Source organism: Capricornis sumatraensis, chromosome 7 (assembly GCF_032405125.1).
Source record: "Capricornis sumatraensis isolate serow.1 chromosome 7, serow.2, whole genome shotgun sequence".
NCBI classification, from domain to species: domain Eukaryota; kingdom Metazoa; phylum Chordata; class Mammalia; order Artiodactyla; family Bovidae; genus Capricornis; species Capricornis sumatraensis.
In genome coordinates, this window is record NC_091075.1 from 98,398,074 (window position 1) to 98,421,210 (window position 23,137).

Genomic DNA, 23,137 nt, shown 5'->3' on the forward strand with positions numbered 1-23,137 from the left:
CATATAGAAAGCATTCTATAAATATTAATTATTAACATCAGGATGATTTGACCAACAAATATTATTATTTCATTAACTCAATCTGTTATATTTTCTACAAATAGAACAACCAATTTTGCATTTTTATAAATATGTGCAAAAACATCATCAAACAATAGGCAAATATTTGTTATATGACAACTAAAAATCTGTGAAACCCACCTGCCAGTACAAAGATATGGTTTCCTGGTTCTCCTTGCTTAATAATGTAGCTCCCTTGCTGGTAGTTTCTCCCATACATGCATTCCACCATGTCTTTGATCTGTTGAGGATCCAATCTCTTCAGAAATTGATTTTTATTAAGGGCATCTGTAATGAGCTTCTTCTCACTGATGTAATGGAAAGGAAATGTTGAATTACAATTAGTGAAAAACATTTTTATTCTTAATATTACTACCCATGTGTTTACAACTTTAACCAGTCGATCCTAAAGGATTTCAACCCTGAATATTCATTGGAAGGACTGATGCTGAAGCTGAAGCACCAATACTTTGGCTAACTGATGCGAAGAGCAGACTCATTGGAAAAGACCCTGATGCTGGGAAAGACTGATGGCAGGAGGAGAAGGGGGTGACAGAGGATAAGAAGGTTGGATGGCATCACCAACTCAATGAACATGAGTTTCAGCCAACCCTAGGAGACAGTTTTAGGACAGGGAAGCCTGGTGTGCTGCAGTCCACGGGGCACCAGAGTCAGACACGACTTAGCAACTGAATAACAAAAACAATAATTTACAACTTTTCCAGCAAGGACAAAAAGTCTTTTCTAGCTCCACCAACACTTGACCCTTATAACTACCATTCATTATGTGGAAATCCTTTGAAAATATTTTTGAATATTTTTCTGTTAATCATGATGAAATCAATTTTATCATCACTCTGAATTGTCATCATCACAAATGTAGCAACCTTCAAGATCTCTAGGTGCAATACTAATGGACATATGATTTTTAAATGGAAAACAGGCAGGTCTATTTGATAGACAGAAGGTTATGTAAGAGACTATAACACAGTACTCGTTCATTAGTGTATATACATACCCAATTCCCATGGTGCTAGTCATTTTTATCTTATTTAACCCTCACTACTATTCTGTGAGATAGTGACTATTTCTACTTTTAGATAAGTAGACTGAAAGCTGGGCTTCCCAGGTGGCACTAGCAGTAAAGAACCTGCCTGTCAAATGCAGGAGACTTAAGAGATTGCAGTTCGATCCCTGGGTCAAGGAGGGCATGGCAATCCATTCCAGTATTCTTGCCTGGAGAATCCCATGGACAGAGGAGCCTGGCAGGCTACAGTCCATAGGGTAGCAAAGAGTCAGACACCACTAAAGGACTGAGCATGCACACACAGACTAAAAGTTGAAAAGCAACTATTTTGCCCCCCTCCCAGGATTTAAATCTAAGTCTATGAGTCTGAAGTCTGTGCTGATTCCATTCCATCTCTTTCTGAGCTGGAGAAGTCGCCTCCCCTGGGACTCATAAGGTTTGATCAGACATAGACCGTGATGGTGATAGTTTGGTTTTGCTTATGTTTTGACTCTTTAGTATGCCTAGACTAGACAGAACTACATTTACAGTCTCACAGCATATTTAGTCCCCAAATCAGAAGTCCACTTGTTGATAATCCTAGAACACTTCAGTTTCTTTCGGAAAAGAAGTAGCTCAAAGCAATTACCTAATCATCGTCACCAGATATTTCAAATGTTCTAATTAGCATATTTTATTGGTAGTTATCTTAGAATTATGTGCTAGAAGAAAAGTTGCCTTGTGGGCTAGGTGAGAAACTTTACACAATGTATTTGCTTTCACTCAAATACAGTGTTTTGTTTTGTCTTGTTTTAATCAGAGTTTTTTCCTGTATTTTTCATTCAAATTCTCTCCCATCCCTAGCTTTGTGTTTAAAAGTTGTGTTCTTTTCTACACAGCAAGTTCTCAAGGGATTTGTCTGGGAGTCCAGTGGTTAGGATTCAGCACTTTTACTGCCAGGGCCCAGGGTTCAATCCCTGGTTGGGGAGCTAATACCTCACATGCCTCATGGTGCAGCCAAATTTAAAACAAAAGAAAGAAAGAAGGTTCTCCAACCCAAAGTAAAAGTTCATGGAATTAGTACTTTATGATCCTCTTCATCAAGCCACAGGCTCCATGAAGGAAACAAAACACTCTCGTATAGAAGTTCCTTCTTCCCTATAGTGACTCCATCAGCTTCAGAGTCATCCAGACTCTCAGAGTACCTTGAAAACTTCCTTCCTCTTTCATTTAATCTATCACCAAATCTTGCAAGTTCTCTTTACAAAATATACTGTTATCCACATTAGTTTCCACTTCCAAGGATGTCACCATATCCAAGAAAAAAATTCTTAGGTCTGGATAATTTTAACAGCTTCCTTTCGGTTTTTCAGCTTCTAATTTCTTACCCGTGTCAGTCAGTTCAGGCACTCAGTCGTGTCTGACTCTTTGAGACCCCATGAACTGCAGCGCACCAGGCTTCCCTGTGCATCACCAACTCCGGAGCTTAATTAAACTCATGCCTATCGAATCAGTGATGTCATTCAACCATCTTATCCTCTGTCACCCCCTTCTCCTCCTGCCTTCAATCTTTCCCAGCATCAAAGTCTTTTCCAATGAAGTTCTTCGCATCAGGTGGCCAAAGTATTGGAGTTTAAGCTTCAGCGTCAGTATTTCCAATGAATATTCAGGACTGATTGCCTTTTGGATGGACTGGTTTGATCTCCTTGCCATCCAAGGGACTCTTAAGAGTCTTCTCCAACACCACAGTTCAAAAGAATCAATTTTTTGGCACTCAGCTTTCTTTATGATCCAACTGTCACATCCATACACGACTACTAGAAAAACCATAGCTTTGACTAGACAGACCTTTATCAGCAAAGTAAGGTCTCTGTTTTTTAATAAGCTGTCCAGGTTGGTCATAGCTTTTCTTCCAAGGAGCAAGCGTGTTTTAATTTCATGGTAATTACTTACCCCTGTAAGTGGTACTTACCCCTGTAGTCCATCCTATACTACACTATCAGATTAATTTTGGGAAAAATGTGGTTAAAAAAAAAACACACACACAAGCATATACTATACCACACTATCAGATTCAGTTCAGTCAGTTCAGTCGCTCAGTCGTGTCCGATTCTTTCCAACCCCATGGACTGCTCCCTGTCCATCACCAACTCCCGGAGTTTACTCAAACTCATGATGCCATCCAACCATCTCATCCTCTGTCATCCCCTTCTCCTCCTGCCCTCAATCTTTCCCAGCATCAAGGTTCTTTTCAAATGAGTCAGTTCTTCAAATCAGGTGGCCAAAGGATTAGAGTTTCAGCTTCAGCATCAGTCCTTCCAATGAATATTCAGGACTGATTTCCTTTAGGATGGACTAGTTGGATCTCCTTGCAGTTCAAGGAACTCTCAAGAGTTTTCTCCAACACCACAGTTCAAAAGCGTCAATTCTTTGGCGCTCTGCTTTCCTTATAGTCCAACTCTATCAGATTAATTTTTGTAAAAAACTGACTTCACTCTGATCTCTTTCTTCCTTTATCCACTAAAATCACTAATTCACTCAATTCATATAAAGTGAAAAAAAGACTTTTGCAAGATGTTCTTCTTGGGGGAAATCTGTGAAAAATACCATAAAAGCTCCAACTTTCACAAGCCTTTCATGCGGTGTCATATTCCAGCAAGTATTTCTTCAATGCCCACATATCCCAATTTCCCAAAACATGTTCCCAGAAGCACTGTTCCTTTATAAACAAAAATTTTTTGAGTTTAGACAATTTTGGGAATTCACCATGCACACTTTAAAGTTTCAAAGAAATCCTACAGTAAACAAATCTGTTTAAATCAATGTTTTCCAAACCTCAACGTCTTCTTTATTTCTTTGTTTGGCTTAGCTTCTATTAACATTGCATGGAAGTATTATGAAAAGCCTTTTGCCCATAGAAGAAAATCAACATCCCACAATGTGGTATTCCCACATTTCTTATCACATGCATCCACTCTATACATCCAGTACTTACTCCCTAAAACAAATCCTTTGTTACAGATACATTGGTAACCTCATTGTCTCCTATGCCTGCCAGCTTCATCCTCAGACTTGGCACATGTTTTCTCCTGGAACTGAGTTTCTTTTCCCCTCGACCTACCAAATATTATACATCTAACAGGAAACCCCTTATGACCGATGCTGCCTGCATACAGTAGCTCACACACCCTTTATATTCTATCCCAAACTCCTAGAATACGTGTTTTCATGCCCATTCACCTCAACAAATTTACTAAGCATTTACTAAAGACATAAAAAGCAATTAAGCATGGTCCATGGCATCACCGACTTGATAGATGTGAGTTTGAGTGAACCCTGGGAGTTGATGATGGACAGGGAGGCCTGGCGTGCTGCAATTCATGGGGTCACAAAGAGTTGAACATGACTGAGTGACTGAACTGAACTGATAGCCTCAAAGAGTTTCTAGATCCTTTTAACTTAGTTTAGTACATAAACACATTGCAATATTCTTTTAGAAAAGAGTTCTATGAGTTTTTCTCCAAAGTAATTCATAAATTCTTGGACAAGTGAGTCTTATCTTGAATTATCTGTTTATGAAGCTACATACAATAGTGATTAACTGTATGAACTTTGCCACTCTTTCTCTAACTATGATATAGGCCAGCCATTATAAGCACACTCTCCCTGCTCACATAAAACAAGTATAAAAGCTGATTGAAATATATATTTACAAACCTGCTTGATAGCATTGGAGACCTATCAACACAGAAACAGCTTGATGAAGGATAATCAACAAGAGAACATGAACTTGACATTCACCTCTTCTTTTCCCTCTAAGGCATTTACTGATTTGTAGGCAGCACTGAGCAGAGTTTTGGCAGCCTCAAAGAGCTTGGAAGACACAAGTCAGTGTTTAAGACACACCAAGATAGATCCTAGTAAACCTAGGATTACAGATGGGACATCAAAAGAGCTATAACCTAGAAGTAAAGACTAACGCAAACAGGAATAAAAAAAAGAAAACAAACTAACTTTAAAACTACAAATACTATTTTGGCTAAAATTATTTGTCCTTGCTTAACTGCCTGTGAGAAGCAAAGGTAAATCTTTCTGTAAGGATGTTCACAAAATCTAGGGCTCAAATTTTCTTTACTTTTTTTCTATATGGAATACCTGGCATGACATAAAAAATTACCAAGCATACCAGGAGAAAAGATCAAATGGATGAAGATGAAGAGGAAAAAGATAACAGAAACAGATCCACAGTAGATTAAAAAATTGTACGTATCAGGTAAACCTTTAGTATAACTATGTTTAAGACAATCAAGGGCAAAATAGAAAATGTCAACTGAGAAAATGAATCTTTTTATGAATCATATAGAGATTCTAGAATTTAAACATATAATACCTGAAGTTTACAACTCAATAGATGGGTTTAAAATCTAATAAATCACAGCTGATAAAGATTAGAAAATGAATATGGGCAGGCAGAATATATCCAGATAGAAGACTGGATCGAATCTAGGATAGAAAGAAGAACAATAAAATCAAAAGCAAAATATAGGAGACATATAAGGCATGATAGAGAAGTTGAGCATATATGTAAAGAAAGTGAAAGTGAAGTCGCTCAGTCGTGTCCAACTCTTTGCAACCCCATGGACTACAGCCTACCAGGCTCCTCTGTCCATGGAATTTTCCAGGCAATAGTACTGGAGTGGATTGCCATTTCCTTCTCCAGGGGATCTTCCCAAACCAGGGATTGAACCCGGGTCTCCAGCATTGTAGACAGACACTTTACCATCTGAGCCACCAACTGGGCCCCAAAGAAGGGAAAAAATTAGTCTGAAACAATCTATGAAAACATCATATCTAAGAATTTTCTTAAATCAGTGAAAATGTATCAAGCTATGGACAAGATGTGCAACAAATGCCAAATAAAATATATACATAAAAAAGCATATTTAGTCCCATCATAGCCAAATTATTGAAAACCAATACAAAAGGAAAATCTATAAAGCAGTTGGAGAAAACGGGCATTATTACCTTCAAATGGCCGATAATAGGACTGACTTACTCGCCAACATAAATTATGGAGACCAAAAGACAATGGAATATCTTCAAAGTGCTTCAGAGTGCCTAGTTCAATATCTTTACTCAGTGAAAAGAGCCTTTAAAAATTAAAGGAAAATGAATACATATTCCAAATACAATTCCACTGGCAACAGACTTAACAGAACAAAAATGATCCCAGATGTTAGAGGAAAGAAACAATGGGAAAAGTAAAGTGTGTGTGACTAAAGGAAACTCATCTTCATAAAAGAATAAAAATAATACCTTGTAGAGGGGGCTTCCCTGGTAGTCAAGGGGCTAAGACTCAGTGCTCCCAATGCAGGGGGCCTGGGTTGAATTCCTGGTCAGTGAACTAGATCCCACATGCTGCAGCTAAGAGTTTGCATGCCACAGGTAAAAGATCTCACAAGCCACAACTATTCATAAGACCTGGTACAGCCAAATAAATAAAAGTAAATATTTTAAAAATAAGAATAATACCTTGTAGAGTTTGCAATACATGATAAATGTATGAAAACAAGAGCCGAAATTGCATGATCAGAAAATGGAGTTAATATAAATTTAAGGTCTCGGTATTGATAAAAGTATTAATCTATATTGGAAATTGAATAAATTAAGAATGAATGTTACAATTTGGGTAATTCCTACAAGATTAGTCTAAGAATGTTTAACTAGAAAGCTGCTGCTGCTGCTGCTGCTGCTAAGTCTCTTCAGTCGTGTCCGACTCTGTGCAACCCCATAGACGGCAGCCCACCAGGCTCCCCCGTCCCTGGGATTCTCCAGGCAAGAACACTGGAGTGAGTTGCCATTTCCTTCTCCAATGCATGAAAGTGAAAAGTGAAAGTGAAGTCCCTCAGTCCTGTCCGACTTTTCAGGACCCCATGGACTGCAGCCTACCAGGCTCCTCCGCCCATGAAATTTTCCAGGCAAGAGTACCAGAGTGGGGTGCCATTGCCTTCTCCAACTAGAAAGCTAACAGAAGGGAAAATGGAATAATAAATATACTTAATTAATTCAAGAAAATGGGAGGTAGAGAAAAAAGAAATCAAAGTGAAACAAAGTGAAACAACAATAGTAAGATGCTAAAGTTAAACCCAAACATTTTTATTTACATTAAATATAAATACATTAACTATCTCAATTAAAAGACCAGGTTGTCAGATTGATAAAAAAAAAAAAAAAGAAAGAAAATACCAAGTATATGTTGCTTATAAGAGGTATACCTTAAAGAAAATAGAAAGGCAGAAAATGATATACTATGTAAACACCAACTATAGGCATGGGTGTGTAAAAGTCACTCAGTTGTGTCCAACTCTTTGCAACCCTATGGATTGTAGCTCGCCAAAGCCCCCTGTCCATGGAATTCTCCAGGCAAGAATACTGGAGTAGGTAGCCATTTCCTTCTCCAGGAGATCTTCCTGACCCAAGGATCAAATTCCAGTCTTCTGCATTACTGACAGATTCTTTACAGTCTGAGCCACCATGGAAGCCCAATTATAGGCATACCACAGAGATATCGCAGGTTCAGTTCCAGACAGCCACAATAAAACAAATATTGTAACAAAGTGAGTCACGTAAATTTTTTGGTTTATCAGAGCATATAAAAGCTATCTTTACACTATATTGTAGACTATTAAGTGTGCAATAGCATTACATCTAAAAAATATCTACACACATTAATTAAAAAATACTTTCTTGCAAAAACATGCTAACCATCATCTGAGTCTTCAGTAACTCATAGTAGTAATATTAATGATCACTGATCACAGATCATCATAACAAATACAGAAATAAAAAGTTTGAAATACTGTGAGAATTATCAAACTGTGATGCAAAGATATGAAGTGAGCAAACTGTTGGAAAAATGGGGCACCTATAGACTTGATGGACACGGGGTTGTCACAAATTTTCAATATGTAAAAAATGCAATATCTTAAAGTGCAATAAAGTGAATGCACAATAAAACAAGTTCTGTCTATGTAAAGAAAATTTTCCTTGATATGGGAAAGTAGGCTTTAATGAAAGATATTATTTCTAGAAATAAAGAGCAATATGTTATATTGATAGCATTGGCAAGATACATATATTTTAAATCTTTATCCATCTAATTAGATATCATCAAATTGACAAAAAGAATAACTGACAAAATTAAAAGAAAAAATAGACAAACACAACCATTTTGGGAGATTTAATACATCCCTCTAAGTAATCAATAGAATAAGCAGGCAAAAATGAGTTAGAAAATAGAAGATCTAAACACTTGACTATCAAACTTTACTTAATCTCTTGACCTAATTGACATTTTAAAAAGCTGTACTCCAACAAACCCAGAATACACATTCTTTTCAATTACACGTGGAACCTTCATGAGAACTGACCATATGAGGATCATAAAGCAAATTTAACAAATTTCACAAGATTGAATAATACAAGCATATTCTTTGAAAACAATAAAAGCTAAAAATTTAAGCTAGCGATCAGAGACAAAATCAATAAAAAATAATCAAAAAATCCTCAAATGTTTGAGAACTGAGTAATATATTTCTGAACAGCCCACTGATTAAGAAAGATTAAATCATAAAGAAGCCAGATAAAATTTTGAAATAAATGATAAAAATGTGATTTTTCAAAACTTGTGGGATTCAGTTAATTCAAAACTAAGAGGAAAACTTACATTATTAAATAGCTTACAAAAAAAAATTAAAAATGAGCAACTTAAGTGAAAGTGATTTAAAGAGCTAAAAAAAGAAAAGCAACTGAGTTTATAAACAGGGAAAGGAAGTAACAAAAAAAGAAGCAGAAAATGACACAAAAAGAAAAAGTGCAATGAAGAGAATCAAAACAACTCAAAATACTTTATTTGAAAAGTCTAATAGACTTGATAAATTCATGGAGAATGGGGTGGGGTGGGGAAGGTTAGGAGGTTACGGAGAAAGAATAATTGCCAATGTTGGAAATGAGAAAAGAGACATCACTGTAGATACCACAGATATGAAAAATGAAGGGATAATATAAATAACTATTTTTAAATTTTAGATTAAAAGAAAATTCCCTAGAAAAATATAGTATACCCACATTGAAATTTAAAAAAAAAAAGAGAGAGAAAATCTGATAAGCAATAAATAGATAAAAACTATTCCACAAAGAAAATTCTAGACCTAGGTGACATTATCTTTAAGTTTTCCAGATATTTAAGGAAAAAATATTATTAAGCTTATATAATCCTTTCCAGAAAATAGAAAAAAGAAAAAATTTCCAACTTATTTTTTAATGCAAGAATGGCCTAATAACAAAAACCCATATTACAGGAAAAATTAAAGGTTAATATCCCTAATAATGGAGAAGGGAATGGCAACGCACTCCAGTGTTCTTGCCTGGAGAATCTCAGGGACAGGGAAGCCTGGTGGGCTGCCATCTATGGGGTCGCACAGAGTCCCTAATAAAGATAGGTACAAAGGTCAAAAACAAATGCATCTAGACCAGACTAAAAATCAACATAATTAACCACATGAAAAGGGCAAAGGAGTAAAATACATAGCAAACTCTTATTGAATGAAGAAAAAGTATTTGATAAAATTAAACACCTGTATATGTTTTAATTTTTTTTAAAAAAAAAGCACTTAGTAAATTAGGAATAGAAGGGAATTTTCTTAATCTGATTTTTTAAAAATATCTGTAAAACAAAACAAAAACAGAAAGTATCATATCATCTTCTGGAAATGCTTTCCTTCAGATATTAGAAATGAGACACTTCAATTTCACCCAGAATAGAGTCTGAGCAAATTTAATACAAAGAGAATAAAAGAATCAAAAAGGGAAAAAACGTATCAAAAATATAAACACAGGAAAAGAAGTAATAAAACTTCCATTCTTTCCAAAAGACATGGTTATATAAATGGAAAACTCAAAAGAATGTACAGGTAAAACCATCAAAATTAATAACTGATTTCAAGAATCTTGCTGGATTCAAGGTCAATAAGCAAATTCAGTTGTATTTCTATATCCCAAAAGCAAAGTAAAAATGCAAATTTTTAAATGACATCATTTTTAAAAGATCAAAAATATCAACCAAATAAGATTATATATATATAACAAAATGTGTAAGCCTTATACAAAGTACAAAATAAGAGAAATGAAAGAATATCTAAATAAATGGAGGCATATTAGCAGATCATGAATGAGAAGACAATTTTTTAAATGATGTCTATTGTATTCAAATTGATCAGGATCAATGAAATCTCAATAAACATCCTAAAAAAAACTTTCATGAAAATTGACAAGCAATTTCTAAAATTCTTAGTCATAAGAAAGCCCAAGAATAGCCATTACAACACTGAAGAACAATAACAAAACTAAAAGACTTAAAGTAATGGATATCGAGAATTATTATTAATCAAAATAATTGAGAGACTATACTCTTGGCACAAGGATGGACAAAAAGACCTTTGGACCTGCACAGAGAGACCAAAAAGCCATCCAAACATACATAGATACTTGATTTATGGCAACAGTTGTACTACAAAGCTACAGGGGGAAGCAGACATCAATGGAGAATGCATAAATTAAAAAGCGTTCACCTGTGTTAAATATCAAGAAAAAGCAAGTCAAAGCCACAGTGAGATAGCACAACATAAACCCGCCATAAACATACCCACCAGAACAGCTAAAATGAAAGCAATGCTAAATACCAGTGACGATGGAGAGTAACAACACTCATACAGTGCTGGTAGGGTATGTTCAACCATTCTGGAAAACTGCTCACAGTATTTGGCAATCTATATTAAATGTGAACTTAGATAAAATGTACCACCCAGAAATTCCACTCCTAAGTGTTTTCGTGGTTGTTTAGTTGTTAAATTGTGTCTGACTCTTTGCTACCCTATGAATTGATTACAGCCCACCAGGCTCCTCTGTTCATGGGATTTCCCAGGCAAGAATACTGGAGTGGGTTGCCATTTTCTTCTCCAGGGAATCTTCTGGACCCAGGAATCAAACCCACGTCTCCTGCTTGGCAGGTGGATTCTTTACCACTGAGTCACCTGGGAAGCCCACTTCTAGGTATATACCCATCATGAATCATATATAAATAAAAAGACATGTGCAAAACTGCTCATGGAAGCATTATTTAAATTTGCTCAACACCAGAATCAACCGAATGTCTATCAATAAGTAAAACTGATAAACTGTGGCACAGTCATGCAACAAGCACTATAAAGCAATGATAATAGCGAAACGTTGCCACACACAACATCATAAATGACTCTCAGTATATAACCTAAAGAAGTCAGACTCCATAGAGTCCATGCTCTATAATTCCATTAACATAAAGTTAAAAAATAGGCATAGTAATATTTGATAATACAAGTGCTACCTTTGAAGTGGGCTTCCCAGGTGGTGGTAGGGGTAAAGAATCTGCCTGCCAATACAGGAGACACAGGTTCGATCCCTGGGCCAGGAAGATCCCCTGGAGGAGGGCATGGCAACCTACTCCAGTATTCTTGCCTGGAGAATCCCATGGCTAGAGGAGCCTGGAGGGCTACAATGTATAAGGTCACAAAGAGTGGGGCATAACACATACACGTTTGAAATAGATAATGTTTAGGGATTGCAGGGAGCAGAGGGGCTTCTGAGGTACTGGTAAGGAAGATTCTATTTCCTGATCTGTTTGTAGGTTACATGGGTGTGCTCATTTTATGATTTGAGCACATCAATTAAAAATTCACTTAAAAGCTAAAATGCGTATATGGCTTTGGAGGCAGAAGATCCTAGGTTCAAATTCCATCTCTGCCACCTCCTAGCTGTGTGACTTTGGTCAAGTCACTTAACCTTTCTGAACCTCAGATTTCTCCCCTGTAAAAAGAGCTGAGTAATCATAACCTATGTCATACAGATACTATGCACTTAACTAAGATAAGATGCCAATACATTCCAATAAATGGCAGTAATAGTTGTAGTTGACAATAGTAGTAGTTATAGCATGCTTTTGTCTGGGGAAGAGTGGGATGGGAAAAGTTCTGGAAACCACAAAGAAGCACTGCAAAGATCCTATGCTCAGTTCAAAGTTCCTCCAATAGGGCTGGATCTCGAATTGATGCCCATCAGTGGCAGGTCCATTGATAATCCTTTTGTAATCCTTTTATACCCCCAACTTAAGTAATCAACATTCTTTGAAGCAATAAATTCCTGTCCTCTTGGTTGCTTCAGGAAGTTTAATTTGTCAAAGTCCACTGACAGTTCTTGTTAAGCCAGGCTCTCCATCTTCCTTCACTGGTCCTGTTTACTACAGGCCTGTGTTCTCACTGTTTTTGTCAGGCCATAGAATGTGTCTTGCAAACTTCTTTGCACAAAGCTCAGTGCCCAGTAGCGACCAGGGGCCTCCACCTACTTTCTTATCTGTCAAGTATTTCTTGTGAGCACAAAGGCCAAGGCAAATTTACTTGTGTGGCATTTCATAGCGTAATCATATATACAAATAGAAAGCATATGATAAGGCATATTTGTAGAGGGCCCAAGATCAAAAGCTATAATACCAGGGCTTGATTCCTAATTCTGTCCCTTATGAGTTGTGGAACCCTGGGCAAGTCACTTAATCTCAAGTTTTCTCAGCTGTGAAATGACAATAAACACAGCCCACAGGTCATAGGATTTCTATGAGAATTAAGTTAGTTAACCATACAGAGCACTAAGAATATGGCCTGGCACATAAAATATATTACAGAAGTGATAGTGGTACTATTATAGGTCAGCAAGTTACCAGCAACTTAAAAATCTTTGAGTTAACACAGCTCTAAAAGTACTATACTTGAGATCCACTGCTATTTATTAAAGGAGACTCTTCAATGATGTGAATAAAACTTCTGATAGTCCAGACCCCTCACCTGTTCAGCCTCCCTATGCTCAGGGTACCCCAGGCTCACAGACCTCCAGATGTGCCAGGCTACTTTGTCTCCCAGCCATCCACTCCTCCTCAAAACCCAGGTCAATGCCAGCTCTTCCATGCAGGTTTCCTTGATCCCACAAAGCAAATGATGCTCCTTCCCTCTTTCATATACCCATCTCTTAGGACATCAATTATGCAAGACGGCAATACATTTTAATTTCCCCAAACAGACTGTGATCTTCAAGGGTGTGACTACCCTTTCCTCATTCTCTACCTAAAATCCAGAATGGCACCTGACACAACGCAGGGACTCAACGGAACTAACATAAAGCACATTTAATTTCCAGCTTAAAAAATCTGGGTACAGAGAGAAGAGTGGAAATGGGAAATGCCAGTCACCCACAAAACAGGCACAGAAAATAAGCAAGATAAGGCTTCTCTGGTGGCTCAGATGGTGATGAATCTAGTTCGATCCCTGAGTTGGGAAGATCCTCCAGAGGAGAACATGGCAACCCATTCCAGTATTCCTGCCTGGAGAATCCCCATGGACAGAGGAGCCCAGCGGGCTACAGTCCATGGGATCACAAAGAGTCGGACACGACTGAGAGACTAACACTTTCACTTTTCACTTTCAAAACTTTTTGAGTAATAAATCAACAAGAAATAATAGCTAACAAATGCACACTTTTATAATTTGAGAAGCTAGCATGAAAAGATGAGGTCATTCTGTGGGTAATCAGAAAATGAGCATGACTTCCTCCTGTCAACCCTCTTACTCTATATGGCCCATGTAATTAAGTACAGTTGTAATTTAATCATGTTTACTGTTACTTCATGCTTACAACATTTCTCTCTCCCTTTCTTAAATGTGTGCAGATGATCCAGTTCCTGGGAGGATCCAAGAATAGAGTTGAACAATGAAAGGTTGAAAACAACCACAGTTTCTAAGGCCATTAATCTGACACACACAATGATGGGCATTATCATCATTGTGCTGCGTGATAATTAGGTAGAAATGGTAAATAGTTCTCTTAGACATCGGTAATGAGCATTGCTCTTAAAGTGTCAAATTGAATATTTCTGGGGTCAGCTGCAGGAAGGCCTGTTCCTATTAAAAAAATGGTTCTCAATTGTCACTGCACATTAGAATCATCAAGGGACCATCTGTAAATCCTGTACCCAGGGTCCTCACCTCAAACCGATTTAATCAGATTCCTTCGGGGTTGCACCAGGACACCAGTATTTTTTACTACTCCCCTGGTGATTATAATGTGCATTTGCACTTAAGAATTACAGCTGTAAACAAGAAAACACAAGGGAGTCAGAAGCTGCTTTTTTCCCTCTATTTTCCCACAGTGCTGGGAATAAGCCTCTACTGAAGGTGCAACAAGCAGTCAATCAGTTACTATTAAGAAATTAGCAGCTGATTAATTAATAATCAACTGATGTTCATTTTTCACAAGACTTTGCTATATCTGATTGTCCTTTGCAAGATAACCAATAAATGCAGGAAAGTGACAATCATTACTCTTATTCTTTCTTCCCAGCATCCTATATGGAATCTGAAACAGCCTGGCACTCAGGGACATGCTGTCAAATCAGCCTCAGGCATTTATTTTTTTCAATTGTGGTAAAATATACAACACAATCTGTACCATCTCAACTATTCTTAAGTGCACAGCTCAGTGGCATTAAATGCATTCCCAATATTTTGCAACTGTTGCCACTGTCCATCTCTAGAACTTTTCTCATCTTCCCAAACTAAAACTCTGTACCCATTAAACAATAACTAAAACTCTGTACCCATTAAACAATAACTTAAACAAGAACTCCTCCCAGCCCCTGGAAACCCATTCTACTTTATGTATCTAGGAATCTGACTCTCTAGGTACCTAAAATAAAGTGGAATAATAATATTTATTATTTTGAGGCTGACTTATTTCACTTAGCATAATGACTTCAAGGTTCATTCATATTGTAGCATGAAAAGGAAGGGTTTCCCCACTCTCTCTTAAGGCTGAATAATAACTCATCATATACATACACTCCATTCTGTTTATCTATTCATCCATCAATGGGCGTCTGGATCATGTGGATATGCTGCTATGAATATGCATGTCCAAGACTCTGGGCTTTTTATTTACGGCTTTACATATCCAGCATGGCCAACATTCTTTGCCAGAGAATCTCACACCAGAGGTTCAAAGGAGCTGGTATGGTGTGCAGAATTCCAAGATGGCCCCACGATCTCTATCCATCTGGTGTCATACTCTTATGTAGTCCACTCCCCTTGAGTGGAGAGGGAATCTGGGACTTGCTCCTTACCAACAGAATACGGCAACTGTGATGGTAGGGTTGGCCACTGTATGTTATATGAGACTTCATCTTTTTAGCCAACAGTAATAAGAGATTCTCCAGGTGAACCAAAGTAGTTAGATGGCCCCTGTGTAGGACATATGGGACCAGGAACTGTGGGCAGACCTCACAGCAGGAATTGAGAGCAGCCGCTGGCTGACAGCCAGCAAGAAAATGGGCACCTCAGTCCTACCACCACAAGGCACTGAATTCTGTCAACAATCACTGGAGCTTAGAGAAAGACATCCTCCTTTTAGAGAAAGCACTAAAAAGGAACACAGCTGGTGGACACCTTGACTGCAGCCTTGTGAAACTCTGAGCAGATGACCTCATAGCCTTGACTCCTGACCCACAGAAATGCTAAGATAACAAATATGCACTGCTTTAAGCTGCTACATCTGTGATAACTTGTTATCCAACAATAGAAAACAAACACACCAGAGTTTCTCTGAGTTTCTAGTTCCAAGAAATGTCAAATAGTATCTTTCCCTGCTCACTTTTTTCTTCTTTTTTTCCTCTCCTCATCTGGAGAGAAGAGACTAGAAGCTACCAATCTTTCTTCCACATTTCTCAGAGCTTGATAAAAATTGGTGCCTGAAATTTACTAATTACAATGAATGTGTCATGACAAACAAATACTCCTAGAAGAATTAAAAGGAAATCAGGAGTTCCTGATCCTTCACACTTTAATATGAATTACATATAAATTATCTCCTGGCCATTCCTGACAATAGATCTTGAAAAACAAAAAACTCTGTCAAGCAAGACTACGCTGAAAAATCTACAACTCAGCAATGCTTCTAAGGAAAGTTGGCATGGAGGGGAGCAGACAAATTATCTTAAATTAAGACTTTAAAAAAGAAAAAGGTTTAGATAAAAGAGAATTACAACAAATGCATCTTTCACATAGAAGGTATTTCCAGAGTCTAAAAACTTTTCCTTGGCTTTAGATTTTTTCCCCCTTCTTGAGAATTCAACTGCAGTTTAAAATGCTAGAAAAAGTCAGTGATAGGAGCTAAACTGCTCAGACTTTGCAGCTCTGGAAACTGACTGCACTGGCAGAAGTCAGTGATGATGCCTCTCTCTGATTGGACAGGCTAGGAGAAAAGGCCACTGTCTTCTCATTCACACTATTTCTGCCACACTCTCTCCTGGCACTCTAGCAAGGAAATGGGCAGTGTCTGGAATGGCATGAAATGTGTGTGAAGGAAAAAATGGGTCAGAAAAGAGTAACTCATTTCAGAAGACACTTAAAAGTCATAAGTGGCTCTGCCCAGTCCCCCAGGCTCTGCCCAGTCCCCCAGGACAGTCATTCAAAGCCAACCCTCCTATCTATTTACACTAGCCAGGACATGGAAGCAACCCAAATGTCCCTTAACAGAGGAATGGATAAAGAAGATGTGATACATATATACCATGGAATATTACTCAGCCATCAAAAAGAAAGAAACAATGCCATTTGAAGCAACATGGATGGGCCTAGCGATGATAATACCAAGTCAGACAGAGAAAGACAAACATCAAATTATATCACTTATATGTGAAATCTAATCGTAGAAATGAACTTACAAAACCAAAATCGAGTCACAGATACAGAAAACAAACTTTTGGTTACCAGGGGGAAAGGTGGTGGGGAAGGAGAGAGAAATTGGGAGATTGGGATTGACATATACCTACTACTAGATATAAAAGGATCCGAATAAGGACCTGCTGTATAGCACAGGAACTCTGCTTAATACTCTGCAATGACTATGGTCTTCCCTGGTGGCTCAAACAGTAAAGACTTCATCTGCAATGCAGGAGACCTGGGTTTGATGCCTGGGTCAGGAAGATCCCCTAGACAGAGAAATGGTTACCCACTCCAGTATTCTTGCCTGGAGAACTCTATGGACAGGGGAGTCTGTCAGGTTATAGTCCATGCAGTTGCAGAATAAGACACGGCTGAGCGTTGACTCATTGGAAAAGGCTCTGATGCTGGGAGGGATTGGGGGCAGGAGGAGAAGGGGACGACCCAGGACGAGATGGCTGGATGGCATCACGGACTCGATGGACGTGAGTTTGAGTGAACTCCGGGAGTTGATGGACAGCGAGGCCTAGCGTGCTGCGATTCATGGGGTCGCAAAAAGTCGGACACAACTGAGCGACTGAACTGAACTGAACTGAGCAACTAACACTTTCACTTTCACTTTTTCAATGATTTATATGGGAAACGAATCTAAAAAAGAGTGGATATATGTATAAATGATTCACTTTACTGTACAGCAGAAACTAACACATTTTAAATCAACTATACACCAATAAAGAAAAAAACAAAGTCAGCCCTGCTATATTCACCTGGAGTAACTTATTTAGAGGCAAGCAGATCCACAAACTGCTATAAATATCCTATAGATTAAAAAGAGAGCAGGCAAAATATAATGAGTGCAGGTTTCAGAGTTGTTCTGATTACGTGGCAGCTGTCTCGGCATCTAGGTGATGGTTACCCAGCTTCAGGAGCTACTGAAGACCAACATGGGCTAGTTACTTATGCTTGGTAAGCCTTATACAATAACACTCACCCAGCAGGCTTGCCTAGCCTATATTAGGTACTAGAAATTAGTACTTACAGCCACTGATACTAGTCTAATGCTGATAGTGGAAGAAAATTAGGACCAAACAAAATAAACATGTAAGTGAAAGAAATGACAGAGAGAAGACAAAAAGAACTAAGAAAGAAAAGAACAAAATTAAAGAATTCAATACTCAGTAAACATTTGTTGAATTGAACTGAATGTGTTCATCTGAAGACGTAAAGGGAATTACCCAGCCAAGGATATTGGGTCAAAAATGGCTGCGGGTTTTGCGTAATATAAAAACATCACAGAACATGCTATAACTCCGGAATATCAAATGTCAGGGGAGGGCAAGGGGGCTCTGAGTTAGCTCGGTACTTAGAAAAAGCGCTTAGATTTTTGATTCTTCACAATGATTAGTCCTCGAGTCTTGAATGTTTCCTGACACGTAATTAAACATTTTCTCTAATATCTAGCGACTGATAGACCGGGAGATGTGAGGATAAAGCGAGAAGTAACAGAGTGAGACTATAAACCAAGTTGAAGGTAATTTGAGAGGTTGACAGAGGACTCAGTGAGGTGCAGGGGGAGAAGAGCCCACGCCCTTTGGCTTCTAGAGAGAAGGAAGAAAAGGCAGGGTAGAAAGTGACAGGGGCTGGGTGCTGACGTTGAAAAGCACTGCCCATCCCTTCCCCCACCACTGCCCAACCCCAAGGGGAGCCATTCAGTTTGCAGGCTGCACACAGTGCTAGAGAACACACCTTTCCCCACCAGGCAGATTCGCACTGGCAACTTGGTTCAGCAGATGACCTTGAGCAAGCTGTTGAATGCCTCTGACCTTTCATTTCACCTTTGGTCTAAGGTTAAAGTTAACATCAACCTCCAGTCTCCATGAGATAATAAACAGAAAACTACAGACCTCTAGCAGTTAGCCAAACACTTGGTCTTCTCACCCCTTTCCTGAGTAGCCAGCTCTGATCTGGATGTCTAAATGCACGTTACTGCTATTAAACATAAACTTCTGATTTCAAGCATTCTGACAACTTTTAGTGGACACAGAATCCAGATCCTTTCACTCACAGCTTCACAGCCATCATATCACCTCACAACTGGACCTTTCTCTTTTTCCTTCCCTTGTATTTACTGAGAGCTTCATTTTTTTTTTTTGCTTGTCTGAAGACATAGGTTAAGACAATAGTCACAAGCATATGCATGAATGTTGTTAACTGTCCAACTAATAATTAAGTCTGTACATACACTCTTAAAAATCCTCAATAATCTATGTAAAATGTAAATAAAGACCCTCTCAAAACAGCAACATCTAAGTCACTACCTCTTGGAAGAAAAAAAAGTTTGTTTCCCTTCCACACTTAGCAAAAATTTCCTCCACTGCAAACTGATAACAGGGCATCACTTTCTCGAAGCACAGTTTTCAGGAAGAAATAACAATAGCAGGGAGCTGTTTGCAACCATACCAAAAAAACCTAGAAATGTGTCTATCTGGTGGCTCAGAGGGTAGGTAAAGCATCTGCCTGCAATGAGAGAGACCCGGGTTCAATCCCTGGGTCAGGAAGATCACTGGAGAAGGAAATGGCAACCCACTCCAGTATGCTTGCCTGGAGAATCCCATGGACAGAGGAGCCTGGTGGGCTACAGTCCATGGGGTCTCAAAGAGTCAGACATGACTGAGCAACTTCACTTTCTTTCTTTCTAACTATATATCTAATTTTTTATAAGGCCAACCAACTAAAATATAAAGAACCCTCTTCTAATTTTCATTTTGGTATATTTGTTATAATGAACTTTTTTCTTTTTTTGGAGTATACTTGACTTGAATACCAGACCACCTGACCTGCCTCTTGAGAAACCTATATGCAGGTCAGGAAGCAACAGTTAGAACTGGACATGGAACAACAGACTGGTTCCAAATAGGAAAAGGAGTACATCAAGGCAGTATATTGTCACCCTGCTTATTTCACTTATATGCAGAGTACATCATGAGAAATGCTGGGCTGGAATCAAGATTGCCAGGAGAAATATAAATAACCTCAGATATGCAGATGACACCACCCTTATGGCAGAAAGTGAGAAGAACTAAAGAGCCTCTTGATGAAAGTTCAAGAGGAGAGAGAAAAAGTTGGCTTAAAGCTCAACATTCAGAAAACTAAGATCGTGACATCTAGTCCCATCACTTCATGGCAAATAGAATGGGAAACAGTGGAAACAGTGGCTGACTTTATTTTGGGGGCTCCAAAATCACTACAAATGGTGATTGCAGCCGTGAAATTAAAAGATGCTTACTCCTTGGAAGGAAAGTTATGACCAACCTAGACAGCATATTAAAAAACAGAGACATTACTTTGCCCACAAAGGTTCATCTAGTCAAGACTATGGTTTTTCCAGTAGTCATGTATGGATGTGAGAGTTGGACTATAAAGAAGGCTGAACACTGAAGAATTAATGCTTTTGAACTGTGATGTTGGAGAAGACTCTTGAGAGTCCCTTGGACTGCAAGGAGATCCAACCAGTCCATCCTAAAGGAGATCAGTCCTGGGTGTTCATTGGAAGGACTGATGCTGAAGCTGAAACTCCAATATTTTGGCCACCTGATGAGAAGAGCTGACTCATTGGAAAAGACCCTGATGCTGGGAAAGATTGAAGGCAGGAGGAGAAGGGGGCGACAGAGGATGAGATGGCTGGATGGCATCACCGACTCAATGGACATGAGTTTGGATAAACTCCAGGAGTTGGTGATGGACAGGGAGGCCTGACATGCTGCAGTTCATGGGGTCGCAAAGAATCAGACCTGACTGAGTGACTGAACTGAACTGAACTGATACAGCAAAAGTAATTCAGCATGTGTGTATATGTATACATATATAATATATAAATATGTATATAAATGTTCTTTTTCAGATTCTTTTCCAGTTGAGGTTATTACAAGGTATTTAAGATGGTTCTGTGACACACAGTCTTTGCTCTGAACAGACTTTTTTTTTTAATATTTATTTATTTGGCTGCATTGGGTCTAGCTGCAGCATATAGGACCTAGTTCCCTGACCAGGGATTGAACCTGGGCCCCCTGCATTGGGAGCACAGTCTTAGCCACTAGATCACCAAGGAAGTCCCTCAAATAGATAGCACATTTCTTGGTTTTGAATCCCACTTCCAACAGTAAAAGCTGTGTAACCTCAGGCAATTATTTAATTTTGTATGCCTCAGTTTTCTCATATATAAAATGGTATATAATAATCATATCTATTATGACTGTGATAATACTAATATACATCTCATATGTTTACTTTGAGGATTAAATAATTCCATATTTGTGAAGCACTCAGAGTGATGTCTGGCATATCATTAGTGATGTATAAATGTTGTTATTACTATAATCATGATCATTCCATGGAAATACTTTTGCTCAGTAGAAGAGCCGCATTTTTAGAAGGCAGATTGAAATGTTCAGCACTGCTTTAGACACGAAGAACAAATGATAACAAACATACTCTTCCTTGCTGTTTTTCCATAGCTTGTTTAAAAGGGTGACTCACGAGCATGTTCCACTTTTACCTATTCTGCTCCTGGGGTGGGAGTGACAAACGAGACTAATTGTCCTTCCCAACACTAGAGTCAACATCTGAAGTCAAACAGCAAGTCTTTGTTTTATCTTTCCTTTTCAAAGAAGAACAATAGTTTCAAATGATAGTTTAAGTGTTCTTAGTGAAAGGCAGTCATACCAGCAACTTGCCAGATGTCTCTGATTAATCTGCCTGTGTTCCACCAGACATTCTGCATGAGCTTGTAATTTTGTTCTGCCGGTGCTGAAGTTTGCTAAACAATGTCTACATAGGCAGAAAATTTAATTTCAGTAAAAGGTCTGACCTCTGGAGACACGGTTGTCTTGGTGTTCGAGGCAGGTCAAACACGGACAGAAATGCGATCTGAGCTCTTTCTTGCCCACCTTTGCCCTTGATATTCAGTTCGCAGCCTTGAGAAGCACTGTGCTCATTTTGGAACCCATTCATGCCCCTCCAGATATATCACAGTCTGTATCACCAGATCAAAACCATTCTCTGTGTCTTTTTCACACAGGCCTGAACTCTGAGGATCCAGCACCTGGTGAATATTAATGAAACGGATAAGCTCCACTCAGCTCTGCTTGGAAGAAGCCAGGAAGCACCATTGTTCTTCCTACCAGAGAATAGGGCCTATCAAAATAGAGCAGACTGGTGCCCAAACTAACCTGACTGGAGGCTTTTAATCTTTGTGGGTTGCTTTAAGAACACATGTGTAAGCAGATAGGGTCGGGGACCCCTAGGAGAAGAGAACCAGCTATCACTTGTTGACAGAAGAGAAGACATTTTAAGCCTTAAACCATTTTGTGATTTAAGCCTGGTCCCAATCCTTGCTCTCCATCAGGCCAGAATATAACTTAACCATATCAGAGACAATAAATCAGTTGTAAAGATTCCCAGGTTCTATTTCAAAAATAAAGATCAGACTGAAACACATTCTTGAACTATTTTGCAGGATCCAAAACTCCCTTGAGTCTCAACCACCAGACTGACTGGAACCTAAGGAATGATGATGTGGACCTTTGCTGACCTTTGTTGATTTTAATCAGCTAGAGCCAGGACTCTCTCAGTCTTTGCTTCAACTCTGTGCTGAATTTGCCTCTGCTCCAGGCCCTCCATGAATAGGCACACACTACTCAAGTCTGTCGGAGAAGGCAATGGCAACCCACTCCAGTACTCTTACCTGGAAAATCCCATAGGAGGAGGAGCCTGGTAGGCTGCAGTCCATGGGATCGCACAGAGTCAGACACGACTGAAGCGACTTAGCAGCAGCAGCAGCAGCAGCAGCAGCAGCTCAAGTCTGTTCATAAATACGCAGGCACCCTTAGCTTAAAACTTGCCCAGTTTTGCTGTTAGGGACCTACTGCTTTGAGAAATATCCCCGGTGTTCTCTTTACTGCTGCAAGGAATAAATACTTCCTTCTCCCGCTCTTTGGCTTGGTAGTGTCTTTGAGCTTGACATCCACCAAGAGGAAAATCCAGTTTTCAAGTAACACGAGGCTTTTGGAGAGAAAAAAACTGATTTCAAAGTCAAGAATCTTGGGTTCTAATCTCAGCTCTGCCACTTACCATGGCCTATTCTGCAACTCCCCTGCACCTGTTTCCTCACTTCTCCAATAGGGGAGAAGCATGAAACAACCTCTAAGGTTCTTCCAGC

The 23,137-nt window shown here is 38.8% G+C and overlaps 1 protein-coding gene across 2 annotated transcripts in view; it reads right to left on the minus strand.

Moving 5' to 3' along the window:
• The window catches only part of PRKG2 (protein kinase cGMP-dependent 2), a 111,234-nt gene that overhangs the window by 82,377 nt on the left and 5,720 nt on the right, over positions 1–23,137 (minus strand). For both annotated transcript variants that reach the window (XM_068975224.1, XM_068975223.1), the window contains exon 2: positions 202–368. In XM_068975224.1, coding sequence (XP_068831325.1) covers positions 202–368 — 167 coding nt within the window. The remainder of the gene's footprint in view (positions 1–201; positions 369–23,137) is intronic.